This window comes from Pongo abelii, chromosome 9 (assembly GCF_028885655.2).
Source record: "Pongo abelii isolate AG06213 chromosome 9, NHGRI_mPonAbe1-v2.0_pri, whole genome shotgun sequence".
Lineage (NCBI taxonomy): Eukaryota > Metazoa > Chordata > Mammalia > Primates > Hominidae > Pongo > Pongo abelii.
Genome location: NC_071994.2, coordinates 14,685,320 through 14,707,965, shown reverse-complemented (window position 1 = coordinate 14,707,965; position 22,646 = coordinate 14,685,320). Strand labels below are relative to the sequence as shown.

Genomic DNA, 22,646 nt, shown 5'->3' with positions numbered 1-22,646 from the left:
ATTAACAATATGATCCACATGGAGAAACAAAAGTCATATTGGATGTCAAACCATGACTGATTGAATGCCTCTTCATTGCTGAAGAATACAGTTTTTAACAACCAAAGGATAAAAAATTAAAGTGAATTCTGAATTTCCAAATCCAGTTTATAGGTACTGAGAAAATCAATGTTGCTTTTACTGATCTGTGATATTAGCAGAAGAAATAAGATGTGCCAAGGAACCATGCCTGTCTCATAGTTTGGCTCACTCTTCTATTTTTGCCTATGTTTATACTGAATACACATTTTGGCCCCAGTCCAAAAAAATGATCAACTCCATGATAATTTCCAGAGACTGTTGGCCAAAGCTTAAATAAATATGTCACTTCTCTCACAAATAATCAATCAGTCTTGGCAGCAAGTTACAATGGGGGTTCACCTCATCAGAATTGGCTCTTTCTACTACAGATTCTAAAAAATCCATAACTCTGAGGTTGAAGACACAGTTCCTCTTTCTACGGCAAAGAGAACGCTTAATATTATCAGAGCCCTCTCTGCTCATAGACAAGAAACTCACAAAATAATAATAATGCTAGAAATTTAAGTGGTATATTACTTAAGAATAAAACTATTACCTTCAATGACATACTGACCAATACAGAAAGTAAAGACTTTAAAAGAGCCTGGGCTTTTTTTTTCCCTTTGATTTGAGGGGACTTTGGAGTCTCAATGTAAGGAAGCTAGCTGTGAGACTAAAAATAAAGATTCTCAATTTACAGTTGATTTTTCAGACTATAAAAGATCTTGATGGCTTTTAGACACACTCATGATTTAGCTTTTTGCAAATAAAGGTGTTGGAAGCACAGAAAATTTCCTTATGGAAGAAAAATCTGTCTTGTTTTCTGCGTGTTTTACTCACTGGCTATCATTAACTAAAAATTTACATTACAAGCTGGAATTTTAATTTTTCCACAATGTCAATTTAAATTTTCCATGAATAAATGAGAAATGCCATTGAATGGCTGTTCTCCAGGTACTTTAAACGCCTCAGTAAGTCATGATAGCTGCCTAAGAGGATGGTCTGTACTCCTCATCTAAAGCACCTCTTCATAAACACTGTTTTAACTACTGTCTACACCTCAAATAGAAAACTAACACCACGTATCACCTAAAAGGTAAACCCACCTCAGCAAGTGGATCAAAAAGTCATTCTGGTGTCTTGTTAAGTATTACTCTCATCACTAATTTCCTTCTTCGGTTCTTATGTTTAAAGAAAAAAAAAGTGAGCCATTGATTCAGCCACTTCACTCGAAAGTGCACCTTCCAAAGTGCTCTTGTGGTCAAAATTTTTCTTTGAAGACAGAAAAGGTGAAGGGCGGACTTTTCCTCAGTGATCCTGGTCACTGTGCAGCAGGTGTGTGTATAAGAAACGTACCAATACGGGCAATCCCAGAATAGAGGTTTGCAGAAACCGTTCCTAGAGACACCAAAACGTAGTTAACCGGTTGTCTGACCACGTGGCTGCCAGGGGCCTAGTGAGTCTGCGCACACGCACTCCCTCCGCCCTTGCCGTTCCTGAGTAGGTGCGCAGGCGCAGGAGGAGCATACCGTTGCCATTGCAGACCGTCACTCCCTGAGGAGCCTGAGGGCCGGCTGGGTGCTGGGCTCCTGGCTATCCCTGTGATGGTAGCTCAGCGAGATTTGGGGACCTGGCGCTAAGCGCGTTGCCAGCCAGGATCTTCCTCTTCATCTAGGCCTGCGCGCTGGCGTGAGAACTCGGACTGGGTCCTGGACGAGCGCCCCCCGAAACTCCTTGGAACCTTGAACAAGTAAAATGCAGGGTAGTGATGTCGCTTTGCTGGAGTGCTTTCGTGTCAAAAGCCATAAAGGGACACGGAGGCTGATTACGGTGCTCCTCTCCCTATCATACTCTGTAAACAGTAGGCACTATTTACTACTCAGAGGTGATAGCTGTAAAATGCCGATATGTTTTAGTCATAGAGAGAGACTTTTCCGTTGTGAAGGCTGTTATTCAGAACAGGTGGATGAAAGTTGATGCCTCTAATATTAAGGCCTAGAAAGAAGAAGGCTATTGCTTCTGAATTTGGGGAGGTGGTGACTGAACAATAAGGAAAGGATCAAACTTACGTATTTTCTTCTAAGAAAATAATGTATATGTGCTTTGTACTGTTTTGTAGAAGTTTGCTAATAAAGACATCACCAAAGGTTAGAGAGAAAATCATCTAGAGGAAATGCTGGCAGTATGGCATGTGTTCTTTTACAAATCTCTACAGCAGATTCTCTCGTTTTAGGGGTAAGATTTCACTTTGACTAACTAAATTTAAGATCATTAACTATTTCTTTTTTTAAAGGATATATTGGATCTAAAGGGGGGCAGACTTGGTTAAATCAAAGGGGTAAAAGTTTTTTTTTTTCCAAATGTTGATTGTCTTCTAAAAATTTTGACTGATTTCATGTTCCTTCATGTGCTGAGATATGGGTATACAGACTAAACCAACACACACAGGATAATAGAGAAATCCAAGTAAGGTTTAAAAGGAAAAAAGAGAGTACTGCACTTACATTTATGCAGTAGGATGATTATAAATTTGTCTCGTCTATTAAGTTATAAACATGTGAAGTTACAGTTTAGCTTTCTTAATAAACACCAAGGAATTATGAGTATCATGCTTTTTTACATCCAAAGGGGAGAAAACTTTTCCACTCGTGAACTTTTCTTCTGAATTTGAATGTTGCATAGATCAATTATCTAAGTCACCTATATGACTGTTCAGCAGATGTTCTTAACCTCTTTGGGGTCACAGACCATTTTGGCATAGAATGAAAGCTCTGAATCTTCTTCCCAGAATTATGTACATGTCGCAATCCTTCGCATTTTTTTTTCCTGGGGCAGGGGGTAGGCGGGTCTGACCTCCTGGAACTCATATTGGCTCTAGATAAATAATCATTTTTAAATAAGAAAACCTATCTTGTCCTTCTCCACACACTGGCAGTTCTTAACAAGCTTTGGCTAATTAGATATTTCATAGTTTTATATAAAACAATAGTCAATCATTTAAAAAGAGATAGTACTTTTCAAGCTCACTTACTTTTTTAACAGTTGGGAAAGTCACATGGAATCACTATTCTTGACACCAGTATGCTTATATAAGAGGTATTTGCTGGATGCCTTCTCTATTCTGGGCACCATATTAGAGGCTGGTGATAAAACAATAAGAAAAACAAACTCCAGGCCCTATGGGATTTTGCAGTCTAGTGGGAGATATTTCTCCAGGCAAATCCAAAGAATTTCTGGAAATATTACCATTCTTGCAAATTTGATGCAAGGGGAAACCTTAAATTCTAAATCTATAAAAATGCATGATCGTTACCAAAAAAGAGACATTTTCTTAAAAAAAAAAAAAAACTTCTCCGAAATGTATTTTTTAAAGTTAGCCAATTGCACTTATATATTTCATAGACTGCCTGCTTTGCAAAGAGCTGGAACTCTTAAAACATTAAATAGCTTTCTGTTAAAGTTTATATGAAAATAAAATTTATGTGTCCTCTGTCATTTTTAAAGAGTAATCAAAAATGTGATTAAATATATGAAATATCAGTTCACATATAAATTCAGAAATAAATTTGCTGGGATTATAATTATCTTCTTACATATTAGAGTTGAGTAATAATTCTCCCCTATTCAAAATCCTTCCCCTCTCCAATGGGAAAAACCGAGCTCAAGCGAGTCCATTTTGGATATTTTCTGTATTGCTGTGTTGGATTATGCCTCACTCCAGCATACTTGTGAAAAAAATCATACCAAATACTCCTTGAAGGAAAAGATAAATCAAACGTTTATAAAATTCAAAAAGTGATTCATCTTTAATAAATTACTAATGTAGAAGAAAATGTTGGATTTATGGCTTCCTGCATTATAGTAGATTAGTAACCACATTTTCTCTGAAGTAACCCCAATATTCTCCTCTCATACCATTACTTGATAGGTAGGGAGACTATCCAGTGATAGAATCAAACTGTTAACTTACAGGAGAATTGGCCAGAGCTACTATTATTGAACAGCCTGTTGCTTTCAGTATGACTGATTCCTATTTGGTAAATCTCAGTCCTTCCTGATTGGTCCTTTTTTCTGGGATAACCAATCCAGGAAATACATCATTAAGTGCATTGCTGTTTTACTTTTGTATTTGTAAAGGTGTTAAATGCTTCTTATAGTTAACACTTATTGGAATTGTGTTTTAAATTACATTATTTCGGTACTAACAGAATTCTCTTCTCACAGACTATCCAGATTATGATTGGCATCTTTCATGTTTTCATGTGGTACTTTCTATTGGTTTTGTATATGGGACAAATTAAAGGAGCCTTTGGAACGTATGAACCTATAACTTACAAAACAGGATGTACTTTATGGGGAATTTTTGTAAGTAGAATACATATATATTGCTTTAATCATACAATAAATAATATTCATGCCGATAGCAGAAGGTAGGGAACGGTTTCTGAACAAGGTTTTCAGGAGAATTATGTAACTAAATCCCATGTTGATAATTTATTCAAAGTCAAACTCCTTTTTTCAACAAATATATATTGAGCACCTTTAATTTACAAGTGCTGTTTCAAGAGATATGGATACAGGAGTACACAATGACAACCATAGAGCAGTTTGTCCCTAGATATGTGAAAGGCAAATAATCTTAACTATAATATCTATTAGCATGATTAACTTGCGTGTTTATTATCTTCACTTCAGTCTCCTCACCCAATGAGTCAGTACTCATTTTCTAAATTTTTCATTACTGACACTCTCCTGTGGTTTCTAGATAGCCATTAGGTAGAGGAAAACCTGGAGAGCATGACATCCTGGAAGCCAAGTGAAGAAATTGTTAGAAGAAATGAGGAAGGATCAACTATATTATATTTTGTTGTTTTGTCAAATAAAATGAGGACTACGAACTGACCATTGGATTTAGCAATATGGAAGTCAGTAGTAAATTTTACAAGTAGTTTCAGTGGAATTGTGAAGCAAAAACCTGGTAGGAGTTGATTTAAGAAAAAAATAGGAAGAGAGGAATTACAGACAGCAAACAGGCAGCTTCTTTAAGGACTTTACTGTAATGTGGTATAAAGAAATTGGGTGATAGCTGGGGAAATTTGGCTCAAGAGAGGGTTTGCTTATTAGTTTCTGTGAGTTGAAAGAAACAGCATCATATCCTTTGTTGGGAGGACTGAACCAAAAGAAAGAAAATTGATGATATGAGTAAATGGGGGTGGGTATTGGGATCAAGTATTTGTATAGGCAAGAGGTGATGGATTTTGATGCACAAATAGCTAGGAGCATAGAAAGTTTATCTAGGGCATGGTTCTCAGCTAGAGGCAATTTTGCCCCGATAACATTTTATAATATCTGGAGATATTTTGGATTTTCACCGCTGGAGGTGTACATCAGGTGGGCAGGGGCAAAAGATGCTGCTAAATAGCCTGTGATCCACAGGACAGCTCCTCACAACAAAGAATTATCCAGTCTAATTATAAATGGTTTCAAAGTACAAAAACAGAAGGGAAAGGCAGAGAAAGGAGAGTTTTCTTTGATAGGATGTTGGAAGCCTGTGGAAGTTTTTTTTTTTTTCCAGTAGCTTCAAATAGCTCAATGAATTAGGAAGCAAGATTATGAGCTGAGACTGAGTATGGGGAAGTGGTTTGGTTGTTTGAGGAAAGGCAAGAGAATATGAAATAATCATCGAGGAAAAGTGAGAGTGCATAGATTATGGAGAGGTGGTTTTATTTTCATACAGCATTAAGGACACACTTGAGGTTTAGGAACAGGATATGAATATGGGTTGTATGCCTTCCTCAGGCCATGTTCAGCTGCATGAGTGCAACCATGCAGTAGGATAAAAACAATCAGGATCTTTGTTTAGCTGTGCAACTATAATAAAACAAGAAAGGTGCAAAGCAGTTGCAAGTGGATATAGGGCAGTGTTTGTAATGGTTGGCCATGAAATTTAAGTTAGTGATGGAAAGAAGAATTTAACAGAGAGTTGAAGTTCTCAGATTATAGACCCAGGTGGGGTCAAAGGGTTGTTAGAATTTTAATACCAGAGGGCATGAGCTAGAAAGATAGCAGGTGGTGATCAGGTGGAATACTTGAAATTAAGATTTGAAAGGTACAACAAGGACAGGAGAATGATTATGGGAGTGAGTGACTAAGGTAGTTTGGAGTCAGGGATTGAAGGAGAGAACAAGAACCACAAGCCCAAGGTACTAGAAAGATGATATGGTTTGGCTGTGCATCCCCACCCAAATCTCATCTTATAGCTCCCATAATTCCCAAGTGTTGTGGGAGGGACCTGGTGGAAGATAACTGAATCATGGGGCTGGGGGGGTGGTGAGTCATTCCCATGCTGTTCTCATGATAGTGAATAAGTCTCACAAGATCTAATGGTTTTAAAAAATGGGAGTTTTTCTGCCCCTGGCCCCTCCTAAATTTCATGTCTTCATATTTCAAAACCAATCATGCCTTCCCAACTGTCCCCCAAAGTCTTAACTCATTTCAGCATTAACTCAAAAGTCCACAGTCCAAAGTCTCATCTGAGACAAGGCAAGGTCCTCTCCACCTATGAGCCTATAAAATCAATAGCAAGTTAGTTCCTTCCTAGATACAATGGGGGTACAGGCTTGAGTAAATACAGCTGTTGCAAATGCGAGAAATTGGTTGAAACAAAGGCTACAGGCCCCATGCAAGTCTAAAATCCAGTGGGGCAGTCAAATCTTAAAGCTCAAAAATGATCTCCTTTGACTCCATGTCTCACATCCAGGTTATGCTGATGCAAGAGGTGGGCTCCCATGGCCTTGGGCTGCTCTACCCCTGTGGCTTCACATGGTGTAGCCCTGATCTGGCTGTTTTCACAGGCTGGCGTTGTCTGCAGCTTTTCCAGGCACATGGTGCAAGCTGTCAGAGGATCTACCATTCTGGGGTCTGGAGGATGGTGGCCTTCTTCTCACAGCTCCACTAGGCAGTGCCTCAGTAGGGACTCTGTGTGGCAGCTCCAACCCCACATTTCCCTTCTGCACTGCCCTAGCAGAGGTTCTCCATGAGGGCCCCGCCCCTGCAGCAAACTTCTGCTGGGCATCCAAGCAGTTCCATATATCCTCTGAAATCTAGGCAGAGGTCCCAAAACCTCAATTCTTGACTTCTGTGTACCTGCAGGCTCAACACCACATGGAAACTGCCAAGGCTTGGGGCTTGCACCCTCTGAGACCATGGCCCAAGCTCTACATTGGCCCCTTTCAGCCACAGATGAAGCAGCTAGGATGCAGGGCACCAAGTCCCTAGGCTGCACATAACACAGGGGCTCTGGGCCCAGCCCATGAAACCACTTTTTCCTCCTAGGCTTCAGGGCCTGTGATGAGAGGGGCTGCCATGAAGATCTCAGACATGCCCTGGAGACATTTTCCCCATTGTCTTGAGAATTAACATTCAGCTCCTCATTTCTTATGCAAATTTCTGCAGCTGGCTTAAATTTCTCCCCAGAAAATGGGTTTTTCTTTTCTGTCACATTGTCAGGCTGCAAATTTTTTGAACTTTTATGCTCTGCTTCCCTTATAAAACTGAATGCCCTTAACAGCATCCAAGTCACCTCTTGAAAGTTTTGCTGCTTAGATCATTTCTTCTGCCAGATACCTTAAATCATCTCTCTCAAGTTCAAAGTTCCACAGATCTCTAGGGAAAAATGCCACCAGTCTCTTTGCTAAAATATAACAAGAGTCACCTTGCTCTAATTCCCAACAAATTCCTCATCTTCCATCTGAGACCACCTCAGCCTTGATTTCATTTTTCATATAATTATTGGCATTTTGGTCAAAGCCATTTGACAAGTCTCTAGGGAGTTCCAAACTTTCCCACATTTTCCTGTCTTCTTCTAAGTCCTCCAAACTGTTCCAACATCTGCCTGTTACCCAGTTCCAAAGTCACTTCCACATTTTTGGGTATCTTTTCAGCAGCACCCGACTCCTGGTACCAATTTACTGTAATAGTCCATTTTTATGCTGCTAATAAAGACATACCTGAGACTGGGCAATTTACAAAAGATAGAGGTTTGTTGGACTTACAGTTTCTCATGGCTGGGAAGGCCTCACAATTGTGGCAGAAGGCAAGGAGGAGCAAGTCACATCTTACATGGATGGCAGCAGGCAAAGAGAGAGGGCTTGTGCAGGGAAACTCCCATTTTTAAAACCATCAGATCTCATAGGACTTATTCACTATCACAAGAACAGCATGAGAAGGACCCGCTCCCATGATTCTATTATCTCCCACTGGGTCCCACCCACAACACATGGGAATTATGGAAGCTACAAGATGAGATTTGGGTGGGGACACAGAGCCAAACCATATCAAAAGATTAGATAGATAGATAGATAGATGTATATATATAACTATATATGTATATATGTGTATATATACACATATATATGTATGTGTGTGTTTGTGTGTGTGTAAAAATCACCAAATATTAAGTGATGTTGGAGAGAGAATCAGAGAGTCAAAATTTCAACTCATTCCAAAAGAGGAATGGCCAAGGGGTCAATAGATTACTTAAACCATGAAGGATAGTGAGTTATAGAAACTGACATGTGACTCAAAGGTGGAGGAGAAAGAATGGTTGGATAGCAATAATGAGCAAGGAAACCACTTATCCCACACTTCGAACAGATGGAATGAGGGCTGTAGGATACAATATGGCTGCCCATTGAGACAGCAGTTAATCACTAGAAGAAACAAGGATCTCTAGGAGGTCTCCCACTTTTATACATATACTAGTTCATAAGTGTCAATGGATTGCCTTGAAAAAATAGGAGAAAAATATTGAATTTTTGCACAAAATCCAGATAAATGATACATGGTTCATAAAAGATGCATGGTTCATAAATAATGCACTGGTTCATAGGTGATAAATGATAAATGATGCACTGGGTCACAAGTGTCAAAGCACTATCTTAAAAAATAGGAGGAAAACTGTGGATTTTCCAACAAAATCCAAATAAATGATGCATTTTCCTTAGTGTTTGACCATTCACATTATAAAAATAGTATATTAAACTCCTAGGATAACTTATCTAAAATTTCAACTAAATGTAATTTCATACTAAACTTCTCACTTAAGCCTAAACTTTGAAAGGCATTTCGTAAAACACATAGTAATCTAAAGATAATCTCATTAGAGAGCACTCTAATTCAAAATTCACAAGATATTTTCACTTTAAATTCTGAGCTAGTTCTTACGTTCACTGTGTACCTCCTTAGAAATCTCAGCTTTTGTTGTGGAATGAAGTGCTGAACAAATAGATTTAAAATTATCCATGGGAAGTTTGTAAGCTTCAGGTTTGGGCTTCCTACATATAGTGTATAGCATGACAAAAATAGCCTTTGACTTGGATCTTTAGTGTCTTATCACTAAAACAAATAAGACAAGGAATACTTTGAGGAAATTGTGCAACCCATCTTCAAACAATATGGCATAGTTTTATACTTCTTGAAAGTAGATAGACTTCCTGACATGAAATAATGGAACCTCTGTTTTAAAAAACAAAGGCAAAGGCATGAATTTCTGCCATTACCTTAATAATAACTACAATCTCATAAAAGAGACTGCATATTTTGTACCATCACAATATGGAATAGATTCTTGAACCACTTTTTCCATATTTGGATATGTACATAGTAATCATAATTAGTGTCATCTTCTCATTAGGAAGGATAACATTAAAAGCAATAATCAAATGAGTTATATATGATGTATCTCATACACATAAAAGCAAACTTGGTTCCTGGTCAGGACTGCTGAGGCTGTCTGGCATATTATCACAGTGTGAATCTGCCCACTGTCCCCTATGTGTTTCTGTTATGAGTGACTCTACTATTTCCTTTCAATGTATTACTACATGATGTAAATTTGTCCTGACCTATCTACTAAAAGTTCTGTATATTTTGTTACTATTAGCATTCTTAAAATAATCGACTTACAAGAGAGTTATTAAAAGTACATTCTAAATTGGCAAGCATTATCAATGAGTATTTACAAATATGTTTTTATATCCAGTTTATCATTGCAGGAGTCTTCCTAATAAGAGTAACAAAGTATCCGACTCGATCTGGAGTAAGTTGAAATGTTTGAGTTATCTCTAGAAATCACTTATCACAAAGCTAAATATTAAGTTTTAATGAAAATATAACGTCTAAACAATGAAGGAATCTACCCTACCTGTAAAATAAATGAAGGAATTAAGAATGAATCTAGAAGAACATAATTTAATGTAGACAAATATACTGTATTGGTTAAAATCATGATTACTTTATGTATAGGTTTCTAAATGTATATATAGTTTTTGTTTTGTTTGATGTTCTGCCTTTTAACATTGTGTAAACTTTATAATTAAAAAATTTTAATAGGACCTAATGCCTTTAGATATAGACATTATACTACCGTAAAACTTCATTTTCTGAACTATCCAGTGTGGGAACAAGATTGTGTCTTGTAACAAAGTATGGAATTGGTCCAGATTAAAGATCCATGCATGGTATAGGTGGATAGAATTGGGAAGAACACTTCAGAATCTTAGAGCTAAAACATACCTTAGAAATTAGTCTGCCCTCATAATTTTACAGATAAAAAATGATGTCTGAAGATACTGATAGATTTCCTTAGATAATGAAAACCCAGGATTAAAATTTTATCAACTGACTCCTATTTCTACAAGCAGTCATTTTCCATTTTCTTTTTTTTCTTACAGTGGAACCACTTTTGTCCAAATCATATCTTATATGCTTTCTTCCAAATGACCTATAACATTGAAAAACACAATACTTTTTTTTTTTTTTTGAGATGGAGTCTCTCTCTGTCGCCCAGGCTGGAGTGCAATGGCACAATCTCGGCTCACTGCAAGCTCCGCCTCCTGGGTTCACACCATTCTGCCTCAGCCTCCCGAGTAGCTGGGACTACAGGCGCCCGCCACCATGCCCGGCTAATTGTTTTGTATTTTTAGTAGAGATGGGGTTTCACCGTGTTAGCCAGGATGGTCTCGATCTCCTGACCTCGTGATCCACCCATCTCGGCCTCCCAAAGTGCTGGGATTACAGGCGTGAGCCACTGCGCCCGGCCCCAAAAAATATAATACATTTTAGCCTAAATGGAAGATTAATGATTAATGGACTGATGGTGTTAATGTATCCTCCAGATTAACTGGGCTTCATATAAATCAGAAAAATATTTTCTTAATATTTAATACTTCTAAGACTTAATACTTCTAAGACTTCAGAAACTAGATCAAAGTTTTAACTAGATGACTTTTTTCAGCAATGCAAACTATTACACCAAAATGTTTATTCTGAATATAATAAATTTGCCCTCTGTCTCCTTTTCAGATTATATGTACTTTAATCATAAACATCATCTGCATAATTACTACAATTACTGCAGTAACTCTAACAATAATAGAGTTGTCTCATTTTAATTCTGTGTCATACAGGAATTATGGGCAAGCGGTAAGTGACCAATTCTATGGGAACATATTAATTTTAAAATTATTCTTTTTAATAATTTTGAAATCTTAGGAGGTAAGATGAGGCTTTTATTGGTCCTCATGAAATTCTTTGATTTAGTAGTGAGCTCTTGATTGAAAATTTTAAATCAAAAATAATTCTAGGCTGTGAGTTTTAGTAAATATTAAGAGAATGTTTGAATTCTTGACTTGCTGAATTAAAGTGAGTAAAAATTTGAAAGCTTCAGTGGCAAGTGTCTATGTATTAGGCACAGAGCCACTTAATTATTCTCTTAATACAAGAAAAGTATAATCCTGGACCATAAAACCATTTTGCAAATAAACAAAAGAATTCTGCTACTGACACATATGGTTCAAATTGTAGACACCTAATAATTTCTGGCTTAACATAGAGCTTTTCATACATAGCCTATCTTTGCATCTTACATGAATTTTGCTTTAAGGCCAAAAATGCTAAATATAAATAAATCTAACTTGTTTCCATTTAGTTGTCCAGTAAATGTGAAGATCTTTACTGATAACACAATAGTTTTATTTTAATTATATTGGCTTTAAATTCAGAATCATAAAATATTAGTGGGGCAAAAGACCTTAGCAGAGTTAATACAAAATCTCACATTTAAAGTGAGGACAAATTGGAGGGAAACACCTTGTTTGACCAACAGAACAAAACAAATAACAATTTCAGTAATGAGTAGAAGCGTCATTACAGGTGAAGGATAAACTTCCTCCTCCTCCCCTACACACTTTCACTCCATACCTGTGACATATTATTAAGGGGGACATCAGAGGAAAGAACCCAAACCTGGAGAACAAAACCCTGGAGGACAGTGATACAATAATAGAAAAATGCACTAATACCCCAAAATATATTATCTATAACGAGTGGTTATGTAAACAAACATGGACCAGATTTTCCCTATAAATTATAAGAAAATTGTCCAGTTGCCCTGAACATTCAATCTAGAAATCTTTAGTTCTAATTTTGAGGGCAGAGAATAGGAAAGGAGGACTTAAGTTATTAAGTGCATAATTGTTTCAAGTTATATGTCACCATTCTTATTCATAAACTTTTAATTATCAGTTTAATATGGCATAATTGCCAAAGATTGCCTTTTGCAGTCAGTGTAACAAACCATTGTAGTCTGTATTTATCTGATCCGAACTCAATAGTAACGACCAGTTTTATAGTGTCTCAAAATCACAAGTTTCAGCACAAGTTTGCTGTGATTAGTTACACAAAATGAACTTGTATATTAGACTTATATCTCGAAGCCACCATCTTTTTCTAATGCCATTACAGAATTATATACTTACACTTGCTAAGGCAGCCAACATTTTACAGTACTTTTACATGCCAACTTTTCTAACATAAGCAAGGGGCTTGGCTAAATCTACAAATTCATCAAGTTTTCAGTGTTCCCAGGCAGGGTCAGAAAAGTGCGTGCATCTGAAATATACTCCTCATATAGCAAAATGGTTAATGGTATAGATTCCAGGATCAGAGTGCACTTATTTAAATACTATCCTCGGTACTCACTGTGTGTAAACCCCTGGAAAAGCTGCTTAACTTAACGGTTTCCAAGTTTTCTTTTGTGAAAAATGAAGAAAATGCCTGCTAGTTAACTGCTCTGTTCTTTCTTCCAAACTCCTGGCCTGTTGTTTTAAAAGCTAGTTTGACTTTTCTACTTGGCTATGCTTCTATCACTATCATATCAAACTCAACAGATATAAAATGGAAATTACTTACCTCCTCAAAAGTACTATACTGCAAGACTCCCTCGTTTCAATCTCCCACATACAAAACCTTGACATAATACCTCACCTTTCTTTCTACTGTCTTTATAATTACCAAATATTGCTTATTCTTCATTTAAGTATTTATTAATTAGGGTTATCTTGGTTTTAAGTAATAGGAAATACAACCCAGTTGACTTAAGGCAAAAAGGGTCACTTACTTACTTAAGCTGGGTCCAGAAGCTTACAGTTTACATCATCTGCCAGGGACTCATTCATTCTCTCTCTCTCTCTCTCTCTCTCTCTCTCTCTCTGTGTGTGTGTGTGTGTGTGTGTGTTTCTGTTTCCTCAGTTTTCATATTTGAGCTGCTCTGGCCAACCTTTTGCCGCTTTCAGTCAGGGAGGGGGTTTTAGAATAGCATTCTCATATAAATTAAAGAATATGGGGCCAGGCACGGTGGCTCACGCCTGTAATCCCAGCACTTTGGAAAGCCAAGGCAGGTGGATCACTTGAGATCAGATGTTCGAGACCAGCCTGGCCAACAAGGTGAAACCCTGTCTCCACTAAAAATACAAAAGTTAGCTGGGCATGGCGGTGGGCACCTGTAATCCCAGCTACTCGGGAGGCTGAGGCATGAGAGTCGCTTGAAACCGGGAGGCAGAGGTTGCAGTGAGCCGAGATTGCACCACTGCACTCCAGCCTGGGTGATAGAGCGAGACTCAGTCTCAAAAAAAAATCAAATTAAAAAATTAAAAAAAATAAGGAATATGGGCAAAATGACTTTTCACAGTCTTGTCAGCTAAGAGGTCCCAAGTACTTTCTAGCTAAAATGTTATGATTGTTATGATTGTGCATTTCTGCCAACAAAATTAAATCAAAATTATTTACCTTGGTATTTCAAACCTTCTACATCTTTTCCTTAGCCTCCTGTTTATATCATATATGAATGAACACTGTAATTCAGTTAAAACCTGTTTTATCATTTTCTCAAAATGTTATATTGCTTACATTCAGTTTTGTTCTCACATTAAAAACCATAGGTTGTTCAAATATATATTTTAGCTTTACTACTGGTTCTATTTTATGTCTCAATTTTTAAATTATTTTGTCACACTTTTAATTTATGCTATTAAACTCTTTCTGAAACAAGATAGGTTACAAGGAAACAAACAAATAAAAATTCAAAGTTGCCTAGAATGCTGCTTCCTTCCTTCGTTTTTCTCAGTCCTACCCTTACTTCAAAGGTCTGCCACTTTATGAAGCCTTCCCAGAGAGTAATAGCTTGGAGTGAACCTCCTGTCCCTCCTGTCCCCTATAATGATTGAGCAAGTTTTTATCCATTTTATATGGTACCTTATATTATCTTTCCGTCTCTTCTACTTCATTATAAACTCTAAGAAATCAGGAAGTTATGTGTCATTGCATTCCTATCATCTAATTCCTACTACCAGATAGTTTCTTGAATATAAAAGATATTAAATAAACCAAACAAAGAAGGAGGAGGAAGAGTTAGAGAAGGAATTGAAAGGGAGAGAATTATGATGTCATTCTTTCTAGTTCTGAGTATCATTCTTGTCTTTCCACAGCCAGCACAAAACCCACATTTTCAGGATGAGTACCAATATTATTCACATAACTAACCAATTGGATTTGTAGTTGAAAATATCTTTCTGATAGCAACAGAAGGGAATCTGTTTTATTTATCCCAGCAGTCACAATCACCTTATGCTTCCAAGTTAAATGTTCTTTGAACTCTTTTTGAATGTATTAATCATTTTATTTTACTTATTTTTTTATTAGAGCAATATATATGTGAGAGTTTTATCACCATGTATGTAAATTTAAGAAGGGTTGTGATTAATAATAACTGTTTTAATAGAAAAGGATTGCTTGATAAATCTGTTGGTGGCCATCTTATCATTAGAGACAGAAGAGTCAAATCTCAGTAACTGGAGAGTTTAGATAGTGAGCTGTGCCAGCGACTCTGTAAAAGCTCTCAGAAGTGAGACAAGAATGCTAAGCAATGGAGATCAAATGCAGAAGCCACAGATGCTGAATTGAGGAACTGAAAGCTAGGGAAAGTGTAGCAGAGGGCAAAGGAGTAGAAATGTCTAAGGAAATCAAATGGTGAAAGGTTTATCTGTTCTTATTTTCCTTCCTTTTTTTTTTTTTTTTTGACTCTTATACCAGTAGCTCCTTCCATGATCATGTTTGCACTCACTAAAGATAATAGCATTAAGATTTCTCCCTGTTTTTTGGTTATAGAAACTTGGGAGGGAAGTATCACGTATTTTACTGTTCTTCTACGCTTTGGAATTTTCTATTGCACTTACACACTCAATATGCAGCTGTTCCGATTTGGTAAGTGTTTACCCACTCTCAGGCAAATCAAAAGATGTTGATTTCTAGTAACTATACTCTATGAAGAGATGAAGTGCACTGATACAAAATATTTAGAACTAATATAAATGGAATGTGTGATATTGCCTTTATTTTTTATTTTTATTTTATAAATAGAAAGCATAAAATTATAAAAGTAATACATGAAACTACATTTAAAAGTAAAAAGCATATAGAGTAAAAAGTGATTTTTCCTTAATATAGTTCTCATCATACCCACACATCCAATTCTATACAAAAAAAGACCAATACACACACATTCTCTTTACTAATTGTATGTATTATATTCACATTGTTTTGTCACATGCATTTTTTGCAATGATTAGAAATATCTTTCCATTACAAAACATATCTAAATAATGCCTTTTATTGCCTTCATTGTTTTTCTTAGTATTTAACATTCCCTAATTACTGCATATGTAGCTTGGTTTCCAGTTTTTTCTAAATTATAAACAATGATGCAGTGAACATTTGAGTATAAATATTTTTGCATACAGGACCACTAATTCTTTAGGTGTTTGATTCCTAGAAATGTAATTGCAGGATCAAATGTAACAACATCCCAAAATGCTATAACAACTCACAAAAGTTTATGAGAATGATTATTTTCTCACAAGCTTAAAAGACTACATATCTAACATTCATTCATTCTTTCTCAAATATTTATGGAGAGCATGCTATTTGTTAGGCATTGTCATAGGCACTAAGGATGCAATGATTAACAAAACAGTGGCCTTTCCATTAGGGAGTTTGCATTCCACTGGGGGAGAAAGGCAATAAACAAACACATAAAAATATAAAATGTCAAGAACTGAAAAATGTTATAAAGTAAAATAAAGCAAAGTAAGGAGATAAGGCAAGATTATTTTATGTAGGATGGTCAAGGAAGACTACTATCATCAACAACTGATTGAAATACAGAAACAAGTATAAGACTATATGGTAAAAGGATTTCTGAAGAGAGGGAATGAGTTGCATTTCCAGAATGGCTGATTGAGGACATGGTAACTCTCCCTAAAAATGAAATTATAAAACTGAACAAAATTGTCAATGAACAACCTTCTAAAGATTCAGGAAGTTGACCAAGCATACAAGAACTTGAGAAGTGTTTATTTAAGAAAATCTACTGGACCTCAGTAAGAACAGTGGATGTCTGTGGCATGTTAGCTTGGGACTGTTCCCACTCTTCCCACCTGATATGGTTAGGCTTTGTGTCCCCACCCAAATCTCATCTTGAATTGTAATCCCCAGGTGTTGAGGGAGGAACCTGATGGGAGGAAATTGGATCATGGCGGCAGTTTTTCCCATGCTATTCTCATGATAGTGAGTGAGTTCTCATGAGATCTGATAGTTTTATAAGTGTTTAGCAAGTTCCTCATTCACTCAGTCTTCTTTCTCCTGCTGCCATGTGAAAAAGGTCCTTGCTTCCCCTTTGCCTTATGCCATCATTGTAAGTTTCCTGAGGTCTCCCCAGCCATGTGGAACTGTAAGTCAATTAAACCTCTTTCCTTTATAAATTACCCAGTCTTGGCAAGTTTGTTATAGCAGTGTGAAAACAGACTAATATACCACCCCACCCTCAGATTCCATTACGCAGAAGTTTACCTTGGTGGGTCAGACTGTGAGGCCCAGCAGCCTCATTGCTTGAGATGACTAGTTTTATTTGGAACAGAGCTCAGAAAGTTCCATGACCAAGAGCGTTATTAAAACAACAGTAATCCCAGTGGCAAACAAGCAGATAAGGCCAAGGTCACTCCTAGACTGACTAAGATCACAATACTTGTTGGGGCAAAAAATTTACTAGCAACCAACCAGAAACTCAACAGAGAAATTTGAAGAACAGGACAGCCACAGTGGATGTTGATAACTTCCTACTCTTCCCCTGTAGTCTGGAAGAATATAAATATGTGCAAAGCTATACACATACTAAGGAGACAGGAGAAGGTCCTAGTGAGCCCTTGGTTGAACAAGAGGCCTTGCAAAAATAAAGTAAAAGCTGGGGCAGCCTCAACTTTGAATATATTGCTCAAGCTACACTGATTCATTGGGAAAGGGTAGAAGTCTTACTGGCTCAAGGTGTCTAATACTTTCCTAGAGCTTCTATAACAAAGCACCACAGACTGTAGCTTAAACAACAAACTTATGTTCTTACAATTCTAGAGGCTAGAAGTTCAAGATCAAGGTGTTGGCAGGGTTAGTTTCCTCTGAGGCCTCTCTCCTTGGCTTTCACTTGGCTGTCTTCTCCCTGTGTCTTCACATGGTCTTCTCTCTTTATTTGTCTGTGTCCTAGTCTCTTCTAAGCTCACCAGTCATATTGGATTAGGGCTCATTCTAATTACCTTATTATAACTTCATTGCCACTTAAAAGACCCTATTTCCAAATACAGTCACATTCCAAGGTACTGTGAGTTAGGACTTCCAGTATTCCAAGATACTGGTGGTTAGCAATAACCACCACTCCTGGGAAATGAGGCAATCAGAATCTAAAATTGCTACCATGTATTACCTAAAATGTCCAGTTTTCAACAAAAAGTATGCAAATAATAGGAAATAGTTACCCATAGAGTTCAAAACAACACTTAATAGACATAGTGTCTTTGAGCAAGGGAAGAATAAATGTTGGACTTAACAAAGAAAGGCTTCAAAAAATAGTAAAGTAAATATGTTTGAAGAATTATAAGATGGCAACAATGATTCATCAAATAAAAGTCAATAAAAGAGACAGAAATTATAAAAAACCCAATGAAGGTTCTAGAGTTTAAAAATACAAGAACTGAAATGAAAAGCCACTAGAGGAACTCAAGAGCAGAGGTGAGCTGACAAAAAACAAAATAAATAGACATAAAGATAGCAAAAAAGATATTGCCCAGTCCGAAGAACAGGAAAAAAAGAAAATGAAGAAAACTGTACAGAACCTCAAAATCCTTTGAGATACCATCACATGTATAATGGGAGTCCCATAAAAATGGGGAGTACCAGAAAAAAATTAAGAAATAATGGCTCCCAAATTCCCCTAATTTCATGGAAAACATTCAATACATCCAAAAAGCTCAAGGATCTTCAAGTAAAATAAACACAAAGAGAGCCTCCTAGACACCTCCATGTCAAACTGATAAAAAAGAAAATCTTGAAAGCAGCAAAAAAAAAATAAAAACAAGACTCTTCATATATAAGGGAACCACAATAATATTAACAGTGGGGTTCTCATCCAAAACAATGCAGGCCCAAAGGTAGTGGAATGGGATATTAAAGTGCAGGGGGAAAAACAGTCAGGCAGGAATTCTTTATCCTTTAAAACTATCCCTCAAAAATGAAGGTGAAATAGAGACATACGCAGATGAATAATGTGTTGCTAGCAGAAATTCCTCATGAGAAACACTAAAGGAAGTTCTTTAGACTGAAAAGAAGTGACATCAGATGAAACTCAAATGCACATGAATAAATAAAAAAGTACCAGTAAAAGTAATTATGTAGGTGGTTATGAAAATCAGTATAAATACATCTTTTGTGTTTTCTTCTGTTAACTGATTTAAAAGACAGTTGCATTAATTGCATTGGGCTCACCCAGGTAATCCAGGATGATTACCTTAATTTAAGGTCGTGTTATTAGTAACATTAATTCCATCTGTCATAACTACTCAGCTCCACTTTTTAGCATGAAAGTATTCATAGACAATACATAAAGGAATGGATATGGCTTGTTCCAGCAAAACTTTATTTATAAAAACAGGAGTGGGCTAGATTTGGTCCATGTATCATAGCTTGCCAACCCTTCTTCAATAGACAGTTTCTCAATTTTTCTCTTAAATTTTAAAAGATAAGATTATAAAAGCAGTAATTATAACACCATATTGGTAGTTACATAATATAGATAGAATAGATGACAATAATAGCACAAAGAAAAGGAAAGGGAATGAGTTATATGGGAATAAAGTTGCTGTATTTTACTGGAATTGAATTAGCATTCATCTGAAGTAGACTGTGATAAATTAGGGTGCTTATTTAGTGATTAAGCAAGCTAAAAATATAATAGCTTAAAAATAAGGGAATTAACGTACACAAAGTATGTTTAATTTTTAAAAAATAAAGAAAGAACACAATGGCCAGGCTTGGTTGGTTAACACCCATATTCCCAGCATTTTGGGAGGCCAACTCGGGAGGACCATTTGAGCCCAGGAGTTCAAGACCAGCCTGGGCAACATGACGAGACCTCATCTCTACAAAAAAGTAAAAATAAAAACACAAACTATGCATAGTGCCACATGCCTGTGGTCCCAGCTACTTAGGCAGCTGAGGTGGGAGGATCACTTGGAACCCAGGAGGTCAAGGCTGCAATGAGCCATATTCAGGCCACTGTACCCCAGCGTGGGTGACAGAGTAAAACCCTATCTCACAAAAAAAAAAAAAAAAAAAAAGGAAAGGAAAAGAAAACACATGAGACATGTATAAAACAAATAACAAAATGTCAGATATAAATCTATTCATTGTAATAATAACATTAAAATAACAGATATTTTAAAGTACCTACTGGAATGACTGAATTTCAAAATATTGACAATGCCAACTGATAGCAAAGATGATAGATAAAAGAAATATCTCTCACACTCCTAGATGAAATATAAGTTATTGCAACAATTTTTAAAACCTTTTGGGCATTACCCACTAAAAATTAAAATGTGCATACCCTATGATCAGTAATTTAAGTCTTTGGTATATAACCAACAGAAATGTTTGCGCTTATGCATTAAGATAAACTTCCAGGAATATATAGAGAGCAGTGTTATTCATAGTAGCCCCAAAGTGGAAACAACACAGGTGGGTGAGTGGTGAACAAGTTGAGGTGTATTACTTTATTCAAATTTGACATGGTGATTAAAAGGAACTATACCTGCACTTAACATCATGGATGGATCTTACGAATAAAATGTTGAGTATAAAAACTCAAAAGAAGGCATACTTTTAAAAAATTCCATTCATATGAAGTTTGAAACCAGGTAAAACTAAAGCTAACCTATAGTGTTTAGGATGAAGCTTAGTTGATGAAACTAGAAAAAAAATTGACAGGATCGATGACCTTATCTAAAAGTCAAAATGACCATTACCTTGAAGGGAAGGAATAGGTAATAGTTGAGAAATGTCATGAGAGGCTAGGGTGCTGGCATCTATTAAGATTTATGTTCAAGAAGACTATGGTTATTTTTATTATAAAAGTTTGAAGGTATACCAAAAGATACAAGTGATCCAACAGAAATTAAGAAAGTAGGTTGAAGGCTGGGCATGGTGGCTCACACCTGTAATCCTAACACTTTGGGAGTCTGAAGCAGGATGATCACTTGAGGCTAGGAGTTCAAGATCAGCTTGGTCAACATGGTGAAACCCTGTCTCTACTAAAAATACAAAAAAATTAGCCAGGCATGGTGGCACAGGCCTGTAATCCTAACTACTCGGGTGGCTGGGGCATGAGAATCGCTTGAGTCTGAACCTGAAAGACAGGCGGTTGCAGTGAGCTGAGATCGCACCACTGCACTCCAGCCTGGGTGACAAGACCTTGAAAACAGAACAAGACCTTGAAGAAAAAAAAAAAAAAAAACTCAAGGAAGGAAGGAAGGAAAAAGAGAGAGAAAGAAATAAGAAAGGGAGGAAGGGAAGGGAAGGGAGGGGAGGGGAGGGGAGGGGAAGGGAAGGGCAGGGAAGGGAAGAGAAAGAAAGAAAGGAAAGAGAGAGAAAGAAAGAAAGAGAAAGAAAAAGAAAGAAAAGAAAGAAAGAAAGAAAGGAAGGAAGGAAAGGAGGAAGGAAGGAAGGAAAGAAAGAAAAAAAAGAGAGAAAGAAAGAAAAGAAAGGGAGGAAGGGAAGAAAGAAAGAAAGGAAGAAAGAAAGAAGGTTGAAATAGGAATTGGACAGAAATAGGATACTTTAAGATTTTACTCTATAAATATTAGTATTACCTGTATTTTTTAAGAAAAAAATCTATTTATTAGTTGTATAATTTTAAGAAACATGATATGATTTGTAAGAGGTTTTTTTCCAGTTTCGAAGACAAAATGATCATACATCTGTTGCTGAGGAAGCTGGGAGCACTCTTCAAAAACCCTAGAAATGTGAGAATTTTGCTGTTGCTGATGCCTGGTGTGGGTCCTAATGATATCTCTGTATAACAGAACAGTTAAGAAGCCTACAGACTTTGTGCAAAATAAAATACAAACAAGGTGAATTTTTTTCCTCATTATTCAAAAATGTCTCTGCTCATATTTTTCTAGGCTGCAAGGGAAAGCTTTTCCCTATTTAAATATGAGATTATTACAGGATGAATGTGTTATCTAGGTACGCTGAATAGCTGTCAACTCTCCATAATAAAGCTTTTGTAAGAGACTGTAAAAAAGATTCATTATTATCTTTAGAGTGAAGGCTATAAAGACTTGGGCCATGATGCCGTATAATTCACAGGAAAACTTTAAATACTTATGTCCACACAAGTAGAAAGCACATTTTACAGTCTGAGTTCTTCTACTTTAACTAGCTTCTACCAAAGTATGAATCAAAAGGCCTCTAATTCATATTTCCTTCATTGTTCTTTGACTTCTCTTCTCCTTATTTAAAGTTCCTTTCTGCCTTGAACATATCTGCTATCTTTCTTATCTTTCTTTCCCCTTGCTTCTTTCTTCTTATCATTGTTTGGATCACCTGTTCAACTGCTTTTTCAAAGCAGACAGACTGTTTGTCCACAATAAGGAGAATTTTCTAGAAATCGGTTCTGAATTCAATTCACCCTCTCTTCTAATATGGAGCATTACTTCAGAAAGATGTTTCACTAATTGTTATCTAACACTGTAAACTAAGGTTACTTGAGTCTAAGAATTTCAGCACTTATCTCATTTTTTTTCAGATTGTCTACTGTATGCCAATGAATAATATATTAATCTCTGGAGTATCAACAATTAATAAGGTAT

At 36.6% G+C, this 22,646-nt stretch overlaps 1 protein-coding gene and 1 long non-coding RNA gene across 3 annotated transcripts in view; one reads left to right on the top strand and one right to left on the bottom strand.

Annotated features, from left to right (window-relative positions):
* LOC129048597 (uncharacterized) overlaps positions 1-1,525 on the bottom strand; it is a 30,447-nt gene extending 28,922 nt beyond the window's left edge. The window contains exon 1 of one of the 2 annotated variants that reach the window (XR_008511049.1): positions 1,167-1,525. This is a non-coding gene — a long non-coding RNA (uncharacterized LOC129048597). The remainder of the gene's footprint in view (positions 1-1,166) is intronic. The other variant, XR_008511048.1, reaches the window with a different exon arrangement.
* An 18-nt stretch (positions 1,526-1,543) lies between these two features.
* MS4A13 (membrane spanning 4-domains A13) lies at positions 1,544-22,078 on the top strand. Its single transcript, XM_002821725.5, has 7 exons — positions 1,544-1,822; positions 2,180-2,295; positions 4,285-4,425; positions 10,103-10,159; positions 11,425-11,544; positions 15,565-15,660; positions 21,728-22,078. The coding sequence occupies exons 2-7, from the start codon at positions 2,245-2,247 to the stop codon at positions 21,791-21,793; spliced, it is 531 nt and encodes a 176-aa protein (XP_002821771.2). The 5' UTR covers positions 1,544-1,822; positions 2,180-2,244; the 3' UTR covers positions 21,794-22,078.
* Positions 22,079-22,646: the final 568 nt, after the last annotated feature.